Source organism: Piliocolobus tephrosceles, chromosome 4 (assembly GCF_002776525.5).
Source record: "Piliocolobus tephrosceles isolate RC106 chromosome 4, ASM277652v3, whole genome shotgun sequence".
NCBI lineage: Eukaryota > Metazoa > Chordata > Mammalia > Primates > Cercopithecidae > Piliocolobus > Piliocolobus tephrosceles.
In genome coordinates, this window is record NC_045437.1 from 47,860,844 (window position 1) to 47,879,515 (window position 18,672).

At 36.5% G+C, this 18,672-nt stretch overlaps 1 protein-coding gene across 4 annotated transcripts in view; it reads right to left on the reverse strand.

Moving 5' to 3' along the window:
• Nucleotides 1-7,500: 7,500 nt before the first annotated feature.
• The window catches only part of TNPO1 (transportin 1), a 97,399-nt gene continuing 86,227 nt past the window's right edge, over nucleotides 7,501-18,672 (reverse strand). For all 4 annotated transcript variants that reach the window (XM_023207960.1, XM_023207957.1, XM_023207958.1 and 1 more), the window contains 3 exons: nucleotides 17,379-17,453; nucleotides 15,071-15,213; nucleotides 7,501-13,170 (listed from right to left, as the gene is read on the reverse strand). In XM_023207960.1, the coding sequence (XP_023063728.1) occupies nucleotides 15,106-15,213; nucleotides 17,379-17,453 (183 nt within the window). In that variant the 3' untranslated portion in view covers nucleotides 7,501-13,170; nucleotides 15,071-15,105. The remainder of the gene's footprint in view (nucleotides 13,171-15,070; nucleotides 15,214-17,378; nucleotides 17,454-18,672) is intronic.

Here is an 18,672-nt window from a genome sequence, read left to right on the forward strand (position 1 = left end):
ACCATACACAGATATATCAGGCCTTTGCACAATAATCACCTGTATCGGTCTGATACTTGAGCTCCGTGTTGGTAACAACTTACCTAAAAACGGGTGGCAGTGGCAGTATTTTTGTTAAAGCATGTGCTCTTGAGTCACACTGACCAATTATTTGGGTTCAAATCCTGGTTTCATTACATATGACTTATTTGCTTCTCTGTGAGCCAGGAATAATAGAACTTACCTCAGAGGCTGTTAAGATTAAATGAGTTAATATACATAAAACACTTAGACATGTCCTCATTCATTCAACAAATATTTACTGAGCATTTATTTTGTTTCAGGAATTGTTCAGGGCACTGGAGATACTTGAGCAAACAAAATACACAAAGCCTCCGATATCTTGTGAAGTGTACATGCTATTTTGTTATTGTTGGTTAAAACGGAACTTCAATTTCCCAAGAACTCTCTGGGTCCTTGCTAACTCAAAGTGAGTGAGGTCCATAAACAAACAATGAGGCATCACATGGGAGCTTGTGAGAAATGCACAATCTCAGGACCAATCCAGACTTAAAGAATCAAGAGATGCATTTTCACAAGATTCTCAGGAGACCCACATGTACATGAACGTTTGAAATGTCCTGTCTACATCATAAACCCTGTACTTGGACTTAAGGAAATATCTTGAAGGTTTCCTGCATTCCAAGGTGAGAATAGCACTGAAATTTTAAAACTGCTCTAAAAAGTGTTGTCAAGATTATTTGCATGTAAAAATGCATGTTGAAGTGACCTTAAGAGGTAGAAATATGCTTATTATATGTACATACCTTACATTCCTATAAAATACTGTTGTGATGAGACTAGCATTCCAGAGTTAATCTAGGTAAATGGCTCCCTCTAATGGAAATATTTTGATTTATACATCACTAGGTATAGCTTAAGCTTAGAGTCCTAAGAGAATCTCAAGAAAAATAAAACTCATTTTAAGAATCTTAAGGAAAATGTGCATACCCACAAGGGACAAATAAAGGATGAAGTTTAACAAAAAAAGAAATGCTTGTAAAATCCTAGCATACATGGGACAGACTTAGTAACCTTCAATTCCTTTCTTTTCACATATAAAGAGTGGGCCTTCAAACAAGTGCTAACTTTTAAACTGTAAGGAAGTGTTAAGAAGAGCATCTCAGATACACTTCTCTAGTTGGGAATATGTGCCTTCAAAGTGAAAAAGTGAAAGTACTTAAGGAATTTTGTCAGTAAAGATGGTAAAATTTCAATGGTAAGAACATCAATTACTTTTGCACCAACCTAATATATTATCTGTCCTTGTAGATAACATTTAATACTTGAGTTTAACGACAAAAGCTCTTACGCTCTTTAGTTCCCAAGAATACTGGATTGAAATGAACCTAAGTTAACACATCATATGCTAAGTGTTGTTATAAACTTGCCTTTTTAGGATGGGCATGGTGGCTCATGCCTGTAATCCCAGCACTTTGGAAGGCCGAGGCAGGTGAATCACCTGAGGTCAGGAGTTTGACACTAGCTGGGCCAACGTGGTGAAACCCTGTCTCTGCTATTAAAAAAAAAAAAAAAAAAAAAAATTAGCTGGCCATGCTGCCGGGCACCTGTAATCCCAGCTACTCAGAAGGCTGAGGCAGGAGAATCGCTAAAACGGGGAGGCAGAGGTTGCAGTGAGCCAAGATTGTGCCACTGCTCTCCAGCCTGGGTGACAAGAGCAAAACTCCATCTCAAACAAAACAAAAAAACCAAAAACAAAAAAAACTGCCTTTTTTCTCAGTCCTAGTTTTATTATAAAAGGTGAACTTGCTAAAAAAAATAATAAAGATATGTTGCCATTGCATGGTAAGCAAATAGGTCTTCTCTGGTGCAATGAAGTTATGTGTGAAATGAGTATTTATGTACCATTTAAAGAATAAGAATATCCATGTGCCCACCACCCAGGTGCACAGATGTTCATGATTGTATTCTCAGCTCTGCTTCAAAGATGTAACCATCTTAATTTTGTATTATACATGTATACATGCATCACTATGTATTTTTTGTTAAACTTTGATATAAATGGCTTCTCTTTAGGTACAGAATTGAGACTGGCTTTTTTGGCCAAGCTCAATTTTAAAAATTCACCCATTCTTTCGGGCATTTGGTTTATTCCTTTTTGTTTTTTTGCTATTACAATGCTGATATACATTCTTGTTTCCTGGCACATATGTCAAGTTATTCTAAGGCACATATACACTGTACACATACCTTGGCGGTAGAACATAGGTCTAGGGGTAGGCATAGGTTTTAGCCTATGCAAGTGTTCAACCTTACTGGGTAATGGTAAATTGGTTTCCAAAGTAGTTGGACTAAATCATCAGTGTAAGTTCCTATTCCTCCATCATTCATCCTAACAACTGATAGCAACTGAGTTTTCAGTTTTTGCCAGTTCAGAGAATGTGAAGATATTTAGCACCTTTCTGTTTATTTGTGGGCTATCATGCAGGTTACTTAGGGGATGATTTATAGGTCAAACTATATATACACACACACACATGTATTTTAAATATATTAGTGATTTATGTTTCCTTCATGTTGTATTAATTTGCTCCTACTAGTGATGTCTTTCTGTATTCCCTAGGTAAGAGTATGTGCTCAAGCCTCTTTCACCTTTGTTAATGTGTATGTGACCTATTAAATTTCAGTTGATTGGGGTGACTATCTTTAAAAAGTATTGCCTACTTTTCTATTGGGCCATCCTGACCTGTAGTGTTTTATAGTTTAAAAAGTTACCATTTTCTGTGAAAGGAGTCTGTCAAGTTTTTCCCAAGCTTTACTGTCATGCAGACTTTTTTTTTGAGACAGGGTGTCATTCTGCTGTCCATTCTGGAGTGCAGTGGCATGATCACAGCTCAGTGCAATCTTCAACTTCTAGGCTCAAGTGATCCTCCCCAACCAGCCTCCCAAAAGTAGCTAGGACCACAGGTGTGCAATACTATGCTCGGCTTTTACTTTTTGTAGAGATGGGCATCTCCCTAAGTCACCCAGGCTGGTCTTGAACTCCTGGGCTTAAGCAATCCTCCTAGCTTGTCCAACCAAAGTGCCACAACGCCCAGGTAATTTTTGTATTTTTTGTAGAGATGGGGTTTCACCATGCTGCCCAGGCTAGTCTCGAAATCCTGAGCTCAAGATCCACCAGCCTTGGCCTCCCAAGGTGCTGAGATTACAGGCATGAGCCAACGCACCTGGCCTTTTATTTATTTATTTATTTTCCTGAGACGGAGTCTCGCTCTGTCGCCCGGGCTGGAGTGCAGTGGCCGGATCTCAGCTCACTGCAAGCTCCGCCTACCGGGTTTACGCCATTCTCCTGCCTCAGCCTCCCGAGTAGCTGGGACTACAGGCGCCCGCCACCTCGCCCAGCTAGCTTTTTGTATTTTTTTTTGGTAGAGATGGGGTTTCACCGTGTTAGCCAGGATGGTCTTGATCTCCTGACCTCGTGATCCACCCATCTCGGCCTCCCAAAATGCTGGGATTACAGGCTTGAGCCACCGCGCCCGGCCGTTGGCCTTTTAAAAATTATTATACTTTGAAGTGCCATAAAAATAGTTTCCAAATATATTAGTGTATTTAGATGTTTCTAAACTTAGTTCTTCCAAGCTGCTTATTCATGCATCGTAAATTCCTGAAACCATAATTTAAAAGAATGTTAAACTGGCGTTATCCCACGCTCATTACTGTTTTTAACAATTTTTCTGCCTTGCCTTTTTCATATGAACTCTAAAATAATCTCAACTAATTACAAAAACTTGTTGCTCATCTTTTTGTGGGGGATGGTGTTTTATTTTGAATGTAGACACTACAAGCTGGTAATATTCAAGGTAGTAATCTGGCCACTCTGGCCTGTTTATTCACTCTTCATAAGCTTCCAAATTTCTTGAACAACTGTTTTAAAGAAACAAAGCCACTGAATTTGGCCTTGAGGAAAACAGAAGCCTAAGCTTTGTAGAAACCTAGAAGAGAGGAAGGAGATGGCTCTCATTCTACATCTCCCATAGCCATACAAAAATCTACCAAAATAATAACCTTCATACTATAAATGTAATTCTCACTGCAGACAATATACATCAGAATACTACGCTCCTTTGATATTTAGTCAGCTCTCAGATTTTAATGTTGAGTGCTACAGGGTTAGTCCCTACCATCTTCAATTGTTCCAGTCCTCAGATGATGTTCTTGTTCAGTGATTTGAAACAGTATTTATACACCAAATTCCAGCTTTCCATCTTTAGTCAGGTTATCTCCCTGAACTCCAACTGCCTACTCTACTTCTCGTGGGTGTCTCAAACCAAATGCCAGATCTTCCCTACTTTGGTTAAGGTAAATTCCACCCTTCCAGCTGCTCAAATCAGGCCAAAAGTCTTAAGAGCCATTTGTGATTCTTCTCTCCACAACCCAAATCCAGTATGTTGGCAAATGTTGATTCCTCCTCAAAACATATCCAACCACTTTTCACCTTCCCCACTACCACTCTGATTCAAGCCACTGATAACTCTTCCCTGTTCATAATAGCATTCCCTAAAGGGTCTACTTGCTTTGACTTTTGTGCTATAGTCTGTTTTCAATTACATCACTTTTCTAACCCAAAACCCTACAATGGCCCTTTACTTCATTCACATGTAACATCTATACCATGTGGCCTTCCAGTTACCTCTTAGATCTAATCTACTCTTCTCCCTTACTTTGGGTGCTCAAATTAGAACCCTCTCATTTATTTTACATAAACGCATTACAGTTCTTGGGACATCTGTCTTTATTGTTCCCTTTACCTGAAATACTCTTCCTCAGACATCCATCATTTCTTCAGCTTTTTGCTCATATGGCACCCTCTCAGACCTACCTCCTTACTCCACTTGAAAAAGCAACCTCCCCCACTATCATCACCTTCCATCTCCTTCTTTCCTTATGGGCACTTGCCACCATTAACACACTAATATCTGTCTCCCTAAAAGAGAATGTGAAGCTCCATGAGATCATGGAACACTGACTGCAATATAAGACTCAAACAACTGTTAAATATGTAATATAAACACCTAGATTTTGTATGTAAAATTTCCTAAAGTTAGAAAATCATGCCATTAAATCACAACTTACAGCACACATGACAGAATCCACTGAAGTTGGTGCTGGATATGAAAATTAGTACAATTTCACTGAAAGGTAATTTGACTACACCAACTACCTTTGACCTGCCAGTTTCACTAAGAAATCGCTACAGATGTTTGCAAACATTTAAGCATTGTGACTCTCACTACAACTTTATTTCTAAGAGTGAAAAATTAGCAGTAACTTTGGAATGTCCAACAACAGTAAGATAGTTGTATAAATTGCTTATAGAATAATACGTAGGTGTGTCAATGTATATTAAACAATTCTGGATATAACTAAAAACACAAACTCACCATATATTTATGTATGTACACAGGAATATTAGCAGTTATCACTAGGTAGTTCTATTACTATTCATTTAACTGTTCACTTGTCTTTCTTAAAATTGTTTCAAGTTCTTCAAGAAGTAACACAAAGCTTGAAAAGAATACTTAAGATTTAAAACATCAGCGTAAGACTGCCATCACATGCATATAAATGAATTGACTGGCACAAAAACCTAAAGGGTCTCAGTGTAACAACTCTTCTCGGTATTGCTCTTGCCAATGGTTTAGAAATTTACAAACTGTGGCCGGGGTGGTGGCTCACACCTGTAATCCCAGCGCTTTGGGAGGCAAAGATGGGCATATCACTTGAGGTCAGGAGTTTGAGACCTGCCTGGCCAACATGGCCAAACTCTGTCACCTAGGAGGTGGAAGTTGTGGGGAGCGGATATTGTGCCACTGAAGACTGGGAGACAGAGCGAGATTCCTCTCAATTAAAAAAAAAAATTTACAATTTGTAATGTGTAAATTATTTGTGTCTATCTAAATACTGCAGATGTTTCAGGAGGTTCTTAAACTTTTACATCAAATTAATACAAGACTCAGAAATTAAGAATTTAAAAAATGACAGAGCTTTTTGGCAATTCCATATTCCACTGTGTAGTACACAAAGGAAATTAAAAGTTAGCTGTGTAGATCCTACTGCCACTTTTCCAATCATTCTTAAAGAACCACGTGAAATTGTGGAGTCATACTGATTATGCACTCATTACAAGAATGCCCACCAGTCTAAAAATTGTTAAGCCAGCCTTACTCATTTATCATTAAGATGGTTTAATCACCTGAGCTGAGAAGAAAAAGATCATTTGCATAAAATGGGTAGGGCTTTAGTGTCACTAAAATATTGACGACTTAGAAAAGACTTTTGGTTTCTAATCTTGAACAAGAATTAGGCTGATTTTAATTATCTTTTCCCCACAACCTAAGTCCTAAAATTCTGGAATATTAATCTCTTGAGGATGTGTTTTAGAACATGATCTCTAAGTTCCAATTTTCTTTTCTTGTTAATGCAACAGAAGTATATCAAATATTTTCATGGCCAGGTAACAAAGAAAAAGAAACCCAAGTCTCATTTCTCTTAAAAGTTTTTGCATTGTACTGATGTAATCTTAGGCTCTTTCCTGTTCTAAATCTCAGATAAAAGACGATGACAAGGCCGGGCGTGGTGGCTCACACCTGTAATCCCAACACTTTGAGGCCAAGGAAGGTGGATCACCTGAGGTCAGGAGTCCGAGACTAGCCTGGCCAACATGGTGAAACCTCATCTTTATTAAAAATATAAAAATTAGCCGGGTGCAATGGCACATGCCTGTAATCCCAACTACTTGGGAAGCTGAGGCAGGAGAATCGTTTGAACCAGGGAGGCAGAGGTTGCCGTGAGACAAGACTACACCACTGCACTCCAGCCTGGGCAACAGAGGAAGACTGGGTCTCAAAAACAACAACAAAAACCATATGGCAGTTATGCACACATATTCCCTGAAATATGTTAATATACATTTAATTAGTAACATGCAACTATATTAATGGATTACAACCTGAAGAAAAAATTACTTTTGTAAGTGTTAATTCCCAAAATTACAAATCTTAGTTGTTTGAAGGATATACAGGAAGGCTTAACAGGACATACATTCATACACACTCATGCAATTTATCCTTACATCAACATTTTATATTCACAATTTCACCTTTAATTCCCTTTTTACACAATAGTATTTCCCCCAAGCTCAAACAGCTGAACCTAGAATCAACTGTTTAAAACACATCGAGTTAAGTTAAAATGTGGAAAAATAGGTTTTTACTATACTATGCAAATAAGAAAACACTTGTTTTAAGAAATAAATGATGTTCAACAACAAAAATGTACTAATGTGTAAGCTAAGGAAAAAAACCAAACAAACAAAACAAAACCTCAAACTAAAAACCAGGAAAAAAACCCCCAAAAACATAAGGCTTATCTAGATCCAAAATGGGGTAAGAGGGAAAAAGAAAACTCATTTCCTTTCATTAAAAATCAGAGTGCAACATCTATAGTTAAACAACTTTATTAACATAGTCAAGCAGTGATTAACATTCACATCTATTATGTCACATCATACAAATGTAAATACAAAATTACTACAGTACAATATATATTCTCTGCATGATCCAAAATATTTGGTGGCCCCAAAAAACTCTCTTTAAAATTCAGCAGCTTATCAAAAATTAAAACCGTATTCTATTTAAAATGGAGATCTGTTAGCACAGAGTTAGACTTCAAGAAATATCAATTTAGTACAGTTTGAGAAGTTGCAGGAGGATATGTTTGAAGGACACATTCTAACATAGTGTGGCAGGTACACGAAACATCAGATTTAAAGCTTTTAAGCATAACTCATACAACCTAAGTTGTCAGCAGAAAGATCCAGTTATTTATAACTAAAGCTAATGCTACTAAATTATTGCACCCAATGTTAACATATTAAGTGTAAAACTGTTTTGTAATATGAAGTCATTTACCACGTTTAAACACCTCTTCTCACAAGATGATAATCTATTAAGTAAAACTAATCATACAGTATTGTCTAATTATTGTCTCCATAAAAATCACCCAAGCTCAATTTGCTTATATATCCATAAAGGAAAACAACAACAAAGTAGTATGCGGAAAGTACAGTGGAACCCCTTTATGAGGCCGATATTAGAAGGGGACCAACACTGCCTTATAGGCTAACCATATTATAATAGGCTTTCAGAAAGATGTAAGACCTGCGAAATAGCTAATCTTGAATAATACCAAGCCACAGTACAAGGAAATTGTATGGTAGATAAACAAAAATTGCAATAAAAGGAAAACCTGCTCTTCTTATTAGTGATACATTGCTTGGCAAATAGATTTGGCTTGGTTTTAAAATGTACAAGAGGTGAAAAAAAATCACCATTTTAACTTCTTTCAAAGTCATGCATACATTCAGCTATTATGCATCGTTTAAAAAACAAAATACATTCTGGAATACAAACCACAATGAACAATTGTGTAATTTAAATGTGTACCTTTAAAATTAATATGTATAATAACTAGGCATAAAGAATTATCTATGTAAACAATGCTAATGGGTGAAAGATCTACATAAGATTGCAAAAATCAGTCACAACTCACCTGGAAAGCCTAAAGGTGAATAAAACTAACTTTTATGTAAAATTTAATTTTAGAGAGGCATTAGAAGTATCTCCACATTTAATACAGTATAAAATGCACTACGTTGGTATACAATGCTATGTTGCATGGTATTATTACCAGATAATATTGTTAACAACACAGCTCATTACTGATCTGACCTTTCATTTAGATTATCCCAGGCCCATAACTATCTGAAGACCAGTTTTCTTAAAGGTTCCAAGGCCTACACTTCATTAACAATACTAGTACCAACAGTTAGTTTCCCCGCCTTGTATTATTTGCAAAAATAATTCAGTAAGCAAAGCTGTGTGTGTTTCAAAGTACTATCAAAGGAAGGACTTAAATTGCAGTTATGCATGATACACTCTTCCCCTGGGAAGAATGCTTTTGCACCATTATCTGTTAATACATTCAATATGAATAATATAGATTAACCATATGAAGCAAAAAAAACACTTTTTCCTCATGGCAAAGGACTTAAATTTAGACTAAAGAGTTTAAGATGTAATTAATTTATTTCTGGCTTTTCTGCTAGGCAGAATAGTTTTATATAGGGGAGAAAAATGTCCACTTTCCTATTTGAGAGTTTGAAGAAAATGAGGACCAAATGTAGCTCATTTTCAGGTAAACCTGCACGCAAAAGGCTTGTCAGGAGGGCTTTACACCACCCCAGCCTGCTAGAATATTAGGAAAAAAAATCTGACTAAATGGAAAGAGTCTCAATGAAATACACTAAAAAACAAAGAATGTAAGTAGGATGACCCTTTATAAGCATGTCACCAAAGCAAAAACAATACAAGAGTATTCACCTGAGATAAAACTTGTATCTGAATATTTTATAACTGAGTAGACAAAGCATTTCAAGAGGAAAGTCCATTGAAATTAGTTTAAAATATACATCTGATCCTATTTTACAATATATGCAATTTAAGCAATTCAGATGAAAAAGTCTTAACCAAAAAAATCACAGTGTTTATCAATATGTTAATTACAAAATGTATGCTACTTGTTTTGTTTTTAAGATGTAATGGCTTGGTTAAGTGTTTTAAAATCTATTCTTCTGAAATCTAACTTGCGTAACAAAATCAAGTAGCAATAATGTAAAGCATCAGAACTGGCTCTTAAAAGATTATTTACATGTTGATTATTTGGGAAATAACCAACCAAAAAATATAAAAAAGTGATTTTTTTTTTTTTAACACAGTATGAAGTCATTGAAGAGATTAGACAATACAAAAAGCAAAATTATTTCCTGAATAAATGAATACCTGTGTCACTAAGTTCACTCACTAATGGACTGTAACATGGAACTGCCAAACATGCATTTAAGTTATATTAATTACACTTTCTGTTTCCAACTTAGGTTGATCAGCAGCTTTGTTCTGTTAGAATCCTTCAAAGAGAGAAGCTCAAACAGGAAAAAGAAGGCATATATAAAACAGTAAACACTGACCTCCTGAGGTTCCTACAACATAAAAATATTCAAGTAGAAAATCTACATCACTTAGCAGCGGCTATTTCTGTAGTTGAGCACACTAACAGCGTTTTAGTGTGTAAGGAGCAGATGAAGTAAGCCGTGCTTTAAGCATGCCAAGAGGCAGAAACACTGGAATGTAACAAAGACAAACTCACAATTTCATAGACATTCAGTCAACATTCAAAACTATTAAGACTACACCACAAGAATTAAGTTGCTTTATATATATCCCATGATGTATTAGGTTTTATCAGAATAAATGCTAAATCAGAGCTTACCTCAAAAGATAACTTAAATGGCTTCTGCAAATTCCTGTTCTACACTATGTATCTGAAATATAAATTAGGAAGAAACAATAACTTCAAGGGGAAAAATACACAAAAAATTCCAATACAAATTCAGGTTGCCAGTCATATTTACCTAATTTTATTATTTTCAAATTAAATTTCATTTAAATTAAAAAAATGTCAAGTGACTACAAAGCTGGGTGCATTTTTAATAGTGTTATTCATCTGTCTAATTGGAAACTAATTTTTAACCAGACAGGTGACAATATTGCCTTTAGTCAGTACAGAATTGTCAACCACAGGTTCAAATAACTTTACTGAAGATTGTTTTTATGTGTTTTAAATTAAATTTGGTCATTTCAATTTAAAATATTATCTATTCCAGAATATTAAACTAGCTCTATTATTCTAAGTATTTGAAACACTACAGAATATCACTATAATCTAAGAATAAAACAGCTACTCTACTCAGTTACTAAAGACTAACAGGGAGGAAAATTTTGAGCCCCCAGTGAAGCAATGGTACTAGAAAGCAAAATGCTGTATACTCTCTGAATCCAACTTATAATTTTAAAAATATTAGGCACTATAAAATAATTTAATTTCAGGCTCTACAGACTGAAATTTGCAAAGCCAAAGTAGAGGAAAGGTGAAAGAATGTGTTAAAACAAAACAAAACAAAAAAATACACACACACACATAATAACAAAAACCTTTCTGCATGCTACCATGCATTTGAAATTTTTGAAACAGTATAAATTCACAAGCACACAGCTCAAACTTCAGTGCAATGGCTGTATCATTCAACACTTTTAGAGAATAGAACCATGCAAAGAGGAGCAACTGCTTATAAAAATGGTTATTCAGTATTTATTCTGCAATGCGAAGGTGACAAACTAAAATATAAAAAGGCTGTTATGGCTTAACATTTTTGTTGCAGATTAAATATGCAGCATTGAAAAATGGAAAGGCGTGGCTTCATCTCTGACCAGCAGAGTTAAAAAGAAAAATCTCTCCATTTTCCTTCATCATGGGATACACTGTTCAGGCAATCCAAATTAATAAAGACTTGCACTTTCATATGAACACAAGATCAAGTGTACCAGTTAGGTTTTCACATTCACAGTATATAAGAAAATACACATGGAAGGAAAAGTAAAGGGTTAACTTAACAAGGATTTATTCACAGGAATACATGTAAGTAGAGAAAAATAACAGAAAAGCTAAACAAATGAAATGAAGAGGATCCAAACCAACTTTCACTCTGTAGCTTTTAACTTGCACCCTGTGTGCATATATCTAGGGCACAGAGGGCCACCAACATGCGCCAAAATACAGTGTAGGAACCCTGCATTACATCCATTAACTTAAACATATCTTTAAGATCATGCTTTGAACAAAAAAGGGAAGCTTAGAAGGCAGTATGTTGAGTGGGAATAAACATTGAAATATAGCAATCATTTTTCAACTTCTACAATTGTCTTTATGTGCCAACTAACATTTATGCAGCCTTTTACAGATCTTTTACCATGTAATTTAAATTTTAGAAGTTTTGATAAAATCACTAGTAGTATATAACCATGCAGAAAGCACATCACACTGACAGCACAGAGGCAAAGATTTTGCACAGGTATATCAGCTTTCCACATTGTGCAGGTTACACACAATACAATATCAATCTTATTCCTAACAGATCCTAAAAAAGATATTTCAAGGCCTACCTGTAACTACAGTACTTTATATATCTATATTCTTAATAAAAAATAAAATCCACAAATCTTAAAAAGGAACTTTAAATGCAGGGCTATATTGAATTGGTAAACTGCAACACAAACTGGCGCAACATAGGTAAATGAATACCAATCTCACTCTATGTGATGCAAGCATGCTACTTTTCCACTAATTTAAATTACTTTCAACCACTATGAGCCAGAATGCATGCCTGAACCTTAAACTGCACTTTAAAAAATAACATCTTGGCCTAGAAATTAAATCTAATGAAGTATAACCATCAAATTATATCTGCTACATTAATGTTCAATGCAAAATTAAGATGTCATCTTTAGTTTGATATGCCCAACCCCATTTATTCCTCCCTCCCTGCCCATCCCAAGAAAGGTAAAAGGAGTGACTCATTTGGCATTTCACAGGGTGCTTCATTGTTTGTTTGTTTTGCTTTATTTCCAACTTTTTTGGGGTACCTTAAATTGTAACTTCCAAGAACCTGCTTCTACTATGGGAAGGCAAGCTGATTTTAACTATATTAGTTTTGTTTGTGTAGTTCTTCACCAACATGCAAAACAAGGCCCCATCATGTGGGAAAACTTATATAAAAAAACTTTAAATTAAAAAAAAGAAAAGCTTCTTTACTATTTGTAACTCCCATTCTTAGGTTTCCTTTATTGTGCGCTGTAGAATTGTTCCTCTTTCTTGTCCCTAGGCATCATTTATATGGTTCTTGTTTTGGTACAATTCCCCATAATATTCCACAATGTACTGTTTTGTGAGTAGACTGAATAGATTTTTTTTTTTTTTTTGCTTCTTCACATCCACTGCGGAGTTGTAACTGGAGACATATTTCCACCCACAAAGGCTCCAGATGTTAAAAGGTTTCCCAACATCGACTTAATACAGTGACGGCAACACCTCCCTCCCGCCCCTCCCAGTAGGGTTGGGATTGTACTGTATTCCCTACTGGTTTACCCTTCCCCCCTGTAAAGGGTAACATTTTCCCTGGGTGCAGAGGCTCCCTCATAGTCTCCAAGACTGAAGGACCTATAAGAAAAAGAACAAAAACAATTTTATCTTTAACAATCGTTTGTCTTTCAAAGCCAGCGGAACACAAAATTAATCAAGTAAGAATACTATCTTTACCGATAAAGAAAATGAGAAGTTTGGACAATTGCCTAAGATCATGTTAGTCACTTATAACTACACTGCTTTCTTCTCTTGTGGTGCTGAATTGTGTTGCATCAGGTATGAAAGTGAGGCCAAGCTGGGTAGCAGAGTTGTATAGACAGGCGTACAACACTTTGTATAGATGAAATACGGCTTGTATGATGCTATTAGTCTAATTCTTTAACCCCTTTTGCAAAATGGGACCCAATGGGAACTGATTATTTATTATATAACAAGTGGTCTTACTTTCTTGAAAATTAAGTAGCACTTTCTTTAGGACAACCCTCAGAATGAAAACACCATCTTTTTTCCCCCCAGTATTCTCAATATTAAGCAAACAAAAATTCAACCTATCAAAACACAAAGGAGCATTTGTTATTTGGGGTTGTCTGATATTTTAGCCTAGAAGGCACTAGAAGTGTTCATTACCACAGTAGGGTTACTACATTCAGTAAATATCAAAAAACAAATTCTACATAAAAAAAGAGAGAAAAGCAAATTTAACATTCATTTATTTATTTATATTGGAGATAGCACCTTGCTCTGTCACCCAGGCTGGAATGCAGTGGGGTGAATATGGCTCACTGAAGCCCCAACCTCCTGGGCTCAAGCAAACCTCCTGCTTCAGCCTCCTGAGTAGCTGGGACCATAGGTGCATACCACCATGTCCAGCTAATTTTTTTCTTTTTAATTTTTTTCATAGAGATGGAGGTCTCATCATGTTGCCCAGGCAGATCTCAAACTCCTGGGCTCAAGCAATGCTCCCACCTCAGCCTCCCAAAATGCTGGAATTACAGATGGGGGCCATTACACCCTGCCTACACTTGCCTTCTTGATGTTCCTAATTCTCATTCTGATCCTATTTCACTTGGTCATTTCCACTATCTTCCAGTCACTTGGTTTTCCTGGTAAGACCTTTTTTCTATGCTAAACAGTTTTAATGATAAAAAGGATATTAAGAAATAAGGTAAGATTACTGGGAGATTAAACTGTTACCCGATAGTGGTCCTTTTACAAACAGAACTCTACTACCCACTGATGCCAAATTTTGGCCATTTATGAACGTTCATGTGAATTCACAGAGGGCAGTTAATCCATCTGTGTAGAAATACAAGCAACCCACCCCCCTTTTCTCCTGCCTCTGAAGAAAGGGAAGAGGAGTACCAAAAGGCAGGAATAAAAGATACTGATCTATTTTTAGCTCTAATTACAAAATCGAGAACTATTTCATACCTTGTCTTGGAACAGTTGATTCATAATTGGTGATGAGACCACAGAGGTAATAAATCTGAAAGTGCTTCACTTAAGTAATTTTATTTTCTATTTATTTGAGATGGAGTCTCGCTCTGTCCCCCAGGCTGGAGTGCAGTGGCACGATCTTGGCTCACTGCAAGCCCCATCTCCCGGGTTCAAACAATATTCCCACCTCAGCCTCCTGAGTAGCAGGGACTACACGACATGCCACCACACGTGGCTAACCTTTGTATTTTTAGTAGAGGTGGGTTTTCATCATATTGGCCAGGCTGGTCTCAAACTCCTGACCTCAAATGACCCGCCCGCCTTGGCCTCCCCAAATGCTGGGATTACAGGCACGAGCCACCATGCCTGGCCCACTTATGTAATTTTAAATTAAAGCACAAGATAGAATGATATGAGGCTATGTTTTATTCAACCTCTATAGAAAACAAATAGCTTTTTATTCTATTTAGTAGTTTGAAATGATAGCCCTAACAAAATTTTCTTCATCCTGAAAATTTCCAAACTTCTTATAACTTACCCCTAATTTTGGGACTGCAGCTTAAGTGTATTAGATTAAACACCATAAAAAGCTGCAAGACGCTCTTTTAAGGGAAGAGGAAACTGGTCAGAGAAACGCCTCCAATTTTCATCGCCAACTTGATTTTTAAATCCATGAAGGATCTGTAAGAGTGAAAAACCATTAATTTATCACTAACAAAAGAGAAAAACTCAGATCTGCATAGTTTCTGAAATCCAACACAACTGATTTTATTATTTATAAATTTTATCCATTTGAAAGTAGCAATTCTCAAACTTTGTAGGATTCTACACCATTCCCTGCTAATATGTTTTGGCTGTGTGTCCCCACCCAAATCTCATATTGAATTGTACTCCTATAATTCCCACGTGTTGTGAAAGGGACCTGGTGGGAGATAACTGAATCATGGGGGCAGTTTTTCCTATACTCTTCTGGTGGTAGTGAATAAATCTCATGAAATCTGATGGTTTGGTAAGGGGAAACTCTTTTCACTTGATTCTCATTCTTTTTCTTGCCTGCTGCAATGTAAGACGTGCCTTTCACCTTCCACCATGACAGTGAGGCCTTCCCAACCACATGGAACTGTGAGTTGAATTAAACCTCTTTATTTTGTAAATTACCCAATTTTGGGCACATCTTTTTTTTTTTTTTTTTTTTTTTTTGTGGGGGACAGAGTTTTACTCTTGTTGTACATGCTGGAGTGCAACGGCACGATCTCGGCTCACTGAAATCTCCACCTCCTGGGTTAAAGCGATTCTCCTGCCTCAGCCTCCTGAGTAGCTGGGATTACAGGCGTCTGCCACCACGCCCAGCTAATTTTTTGTATTTTTAGTAGAGATGAGGTTCCACCATGTTGGCCAGGCTGGTCTGGAATTCCTGACCTCAGGTGATCCACCTGCCTCGGCCTCTCTCAAAGTGCTGGGATTACAAGTGTGAGCCACCGCGCCCGGCCCTCGGGTATATCTTTATCAGCAGCCTGAATATGGACTAATAAACCTGCCTTTTCTAAAAGTACCTCATAGCATATGCTTAAACTCTGCTTTGAGAAGTTTAGAATTTGGCAAGTATTCCAGTAACAGACATACTCTAAGCAATCTGATACCATACTAATGAAAAAACAGAGAAGTAGAGAAGTCATTGAAGTAATACAATGTTTATGTCGTATTTTTTCAAACTGGAAATATACAAGCTTTGAGTTCATGGCAAACTACAATTCACTAACTTTAATCTTGGGTGATTCAAATGTGTAACTGCATTTTCTTTTTTACTGTGGCTGAGTACTGATGAGTTAATCAAAAAGAGGTATTAACAAAGCAAATAGGCCGGGCACGGTGGCTCATGCCTGTAATCCCAGTATTTTGGGAGGCTGAGGTGGGCAGATGACGAGGTCAGGAGTTCGAGACCAGCCTGACCAACATGGTGAAACCCCACCTCTACTAAAAATACAAAAATTAGCTGGGCATGGTGGTGCGTGTTTGCAATCCCAGCTACTCAGGAGGATGAGGCGGGAGAATCGCTTGAACCCAGGAGGCAGAGGTTGCAGTAAGCTGAGATCATGCCACTGCACTCCAGCCTGGGAGAGACAGCGAGACTCCGCCACCAAAAACAAAAACAAAAACAAAGCAAATAATGACATGGGCTTACTCCTGTGCTGGCCATTTAGATTTACTCTTTTTCAGATTATACTCCAAATCTCCATTTCCACTTGAAAAACATGTACTATTTTCCTTAAATGGAATAATGGGACCACCTAAACTAGTGGCACACTTGGGAAAATACTTTCAAAGTGTATCCTCTACAGATAGGAGTCACTGCTAGGCCGGGCGCGGTGGTTCACGCCTGTAAACCCAGCACTTTTGGAGGCCGAGGCGGGCGGATCACGAGGTCAGGATATCGAGACCATCCTGGCTAACATGGTGAAACCCCGTCTCTACTACAAATACAAAAATTAGCTGGGCATGGTGGTGGTGGGCGCCTGTAGTCCCAGCTACTCAGGAGGCTGAGGCAGGAGAATGGCGTGAACCTGGGAAGTAGAGCCTGCAGTGAGCCGAGATTGCACCACTGCACTCCAGCCTGGGCAACAGAGTGAGACTCCATCTCAAAAAAAAAAAAAAAAAAAAGGGTCACTGCTGTATTTTAAGAAAAGATCAAGCCAACTTTGTTACCAAGAATAAGGGTTTTATATATATAAACTATCAATACTGACTTGAAGAGCCTAAGTTTCGTAAAAAATGTAAACATAATTTAAAGTTTTCCACTAGGATATTAACAGTCCCAAGATGATGCATTATAAACACTTATTAGTTACCTTACAGAACATGTCTCTGAGATCATCTTTTGGGTTAATCCATGATGCAACGGCATCACAAAAAAATATAAAATCCTGTAACAAGCAAGAAATACATCTTAGGTTGACATTGTATTTGTCAAACTCAGCAAAAGATATATGTAAACCTTGGAGTTTATGTCATAATAGAATCTAACTTAAAAAGGAAACATTTAAAAATTATGATCATGAGGAATTAGAAGAGATTACCTTAATGGCTGTCCCTATTAGCCCACAGTCAAGGAACCTCAACTCATTCAGTTTATACTGGACTTTAATGTCCTCCATCACACAACAAAATAACCCCCTGTGCAGTAAATGTTCAGCATCAGAAATGAACTGAAAGCACCAAATCGACACCTATAAAAATACTCTTTCACTTACCGGATTAAAGAAAAACATAAAATCAGTGATCTTACAGTTCTGACTAGCCAAGAACTTAAAGCTAGCTAAATATATATTAAATGACCTTGATTTGAAATAGAGAAATTAGTGATTTCAAGGTCCATTTTCAGACAAAACTTAAGTGAAACAACCAAAATTAGAAGAAAAACTAATTATGTAATTACAAATACCCAATCCAAACAAGAACAAAAAACCCAACTTCTGGACAATTACTTAAAAGATAATCAGGCTATTCTGACTACAAGAACAAGATGACAATATGTTTTAAGCATTTCATTAAAATATTCTCTCAATCTTGCCTATCATACTGAAACATTAACAGTTCAACAAACAGCATTCAACATAATGCTGATTTTCTGATATGTCAACTATAAATTTTACTAATAAATTCAGAGAACATCACTAATTTCAAAAAATTTGGTAATACCACAGTATGTGTATAAGATGCTTATTTAAGCAAATAAGACTTGCTTAACACAATTTATTCTAATTACGTCTTCCAAATACCAAATCTGATGTTAAAAATTTAAATGCACAGATACTTAGAATTTGTGATTAAAAAATTTAAATGTAAATAAACCTATGACATTTTATTTTAACCATATCCAAAATAAGGTATGTAAATAAAAGTTATAAAACAGAAATTGCTACCAACTCTTAAGTTGGTAGCAATTTTATGATCATACATGTGCTACTTTTATCATCTTAAAACATTAATTCAAAGAGAAAGAAACAATAAAATCCTGGTCGGAAGATGCTTTTGAAAAAAGATGGTACATGTCGTATCAGATATCTCTAACACACATTTGAGATCACACAAAGTTCTTAAGTATTAAAACTAGAAAACGTCAAAAGCTTATTTTGTAACTAG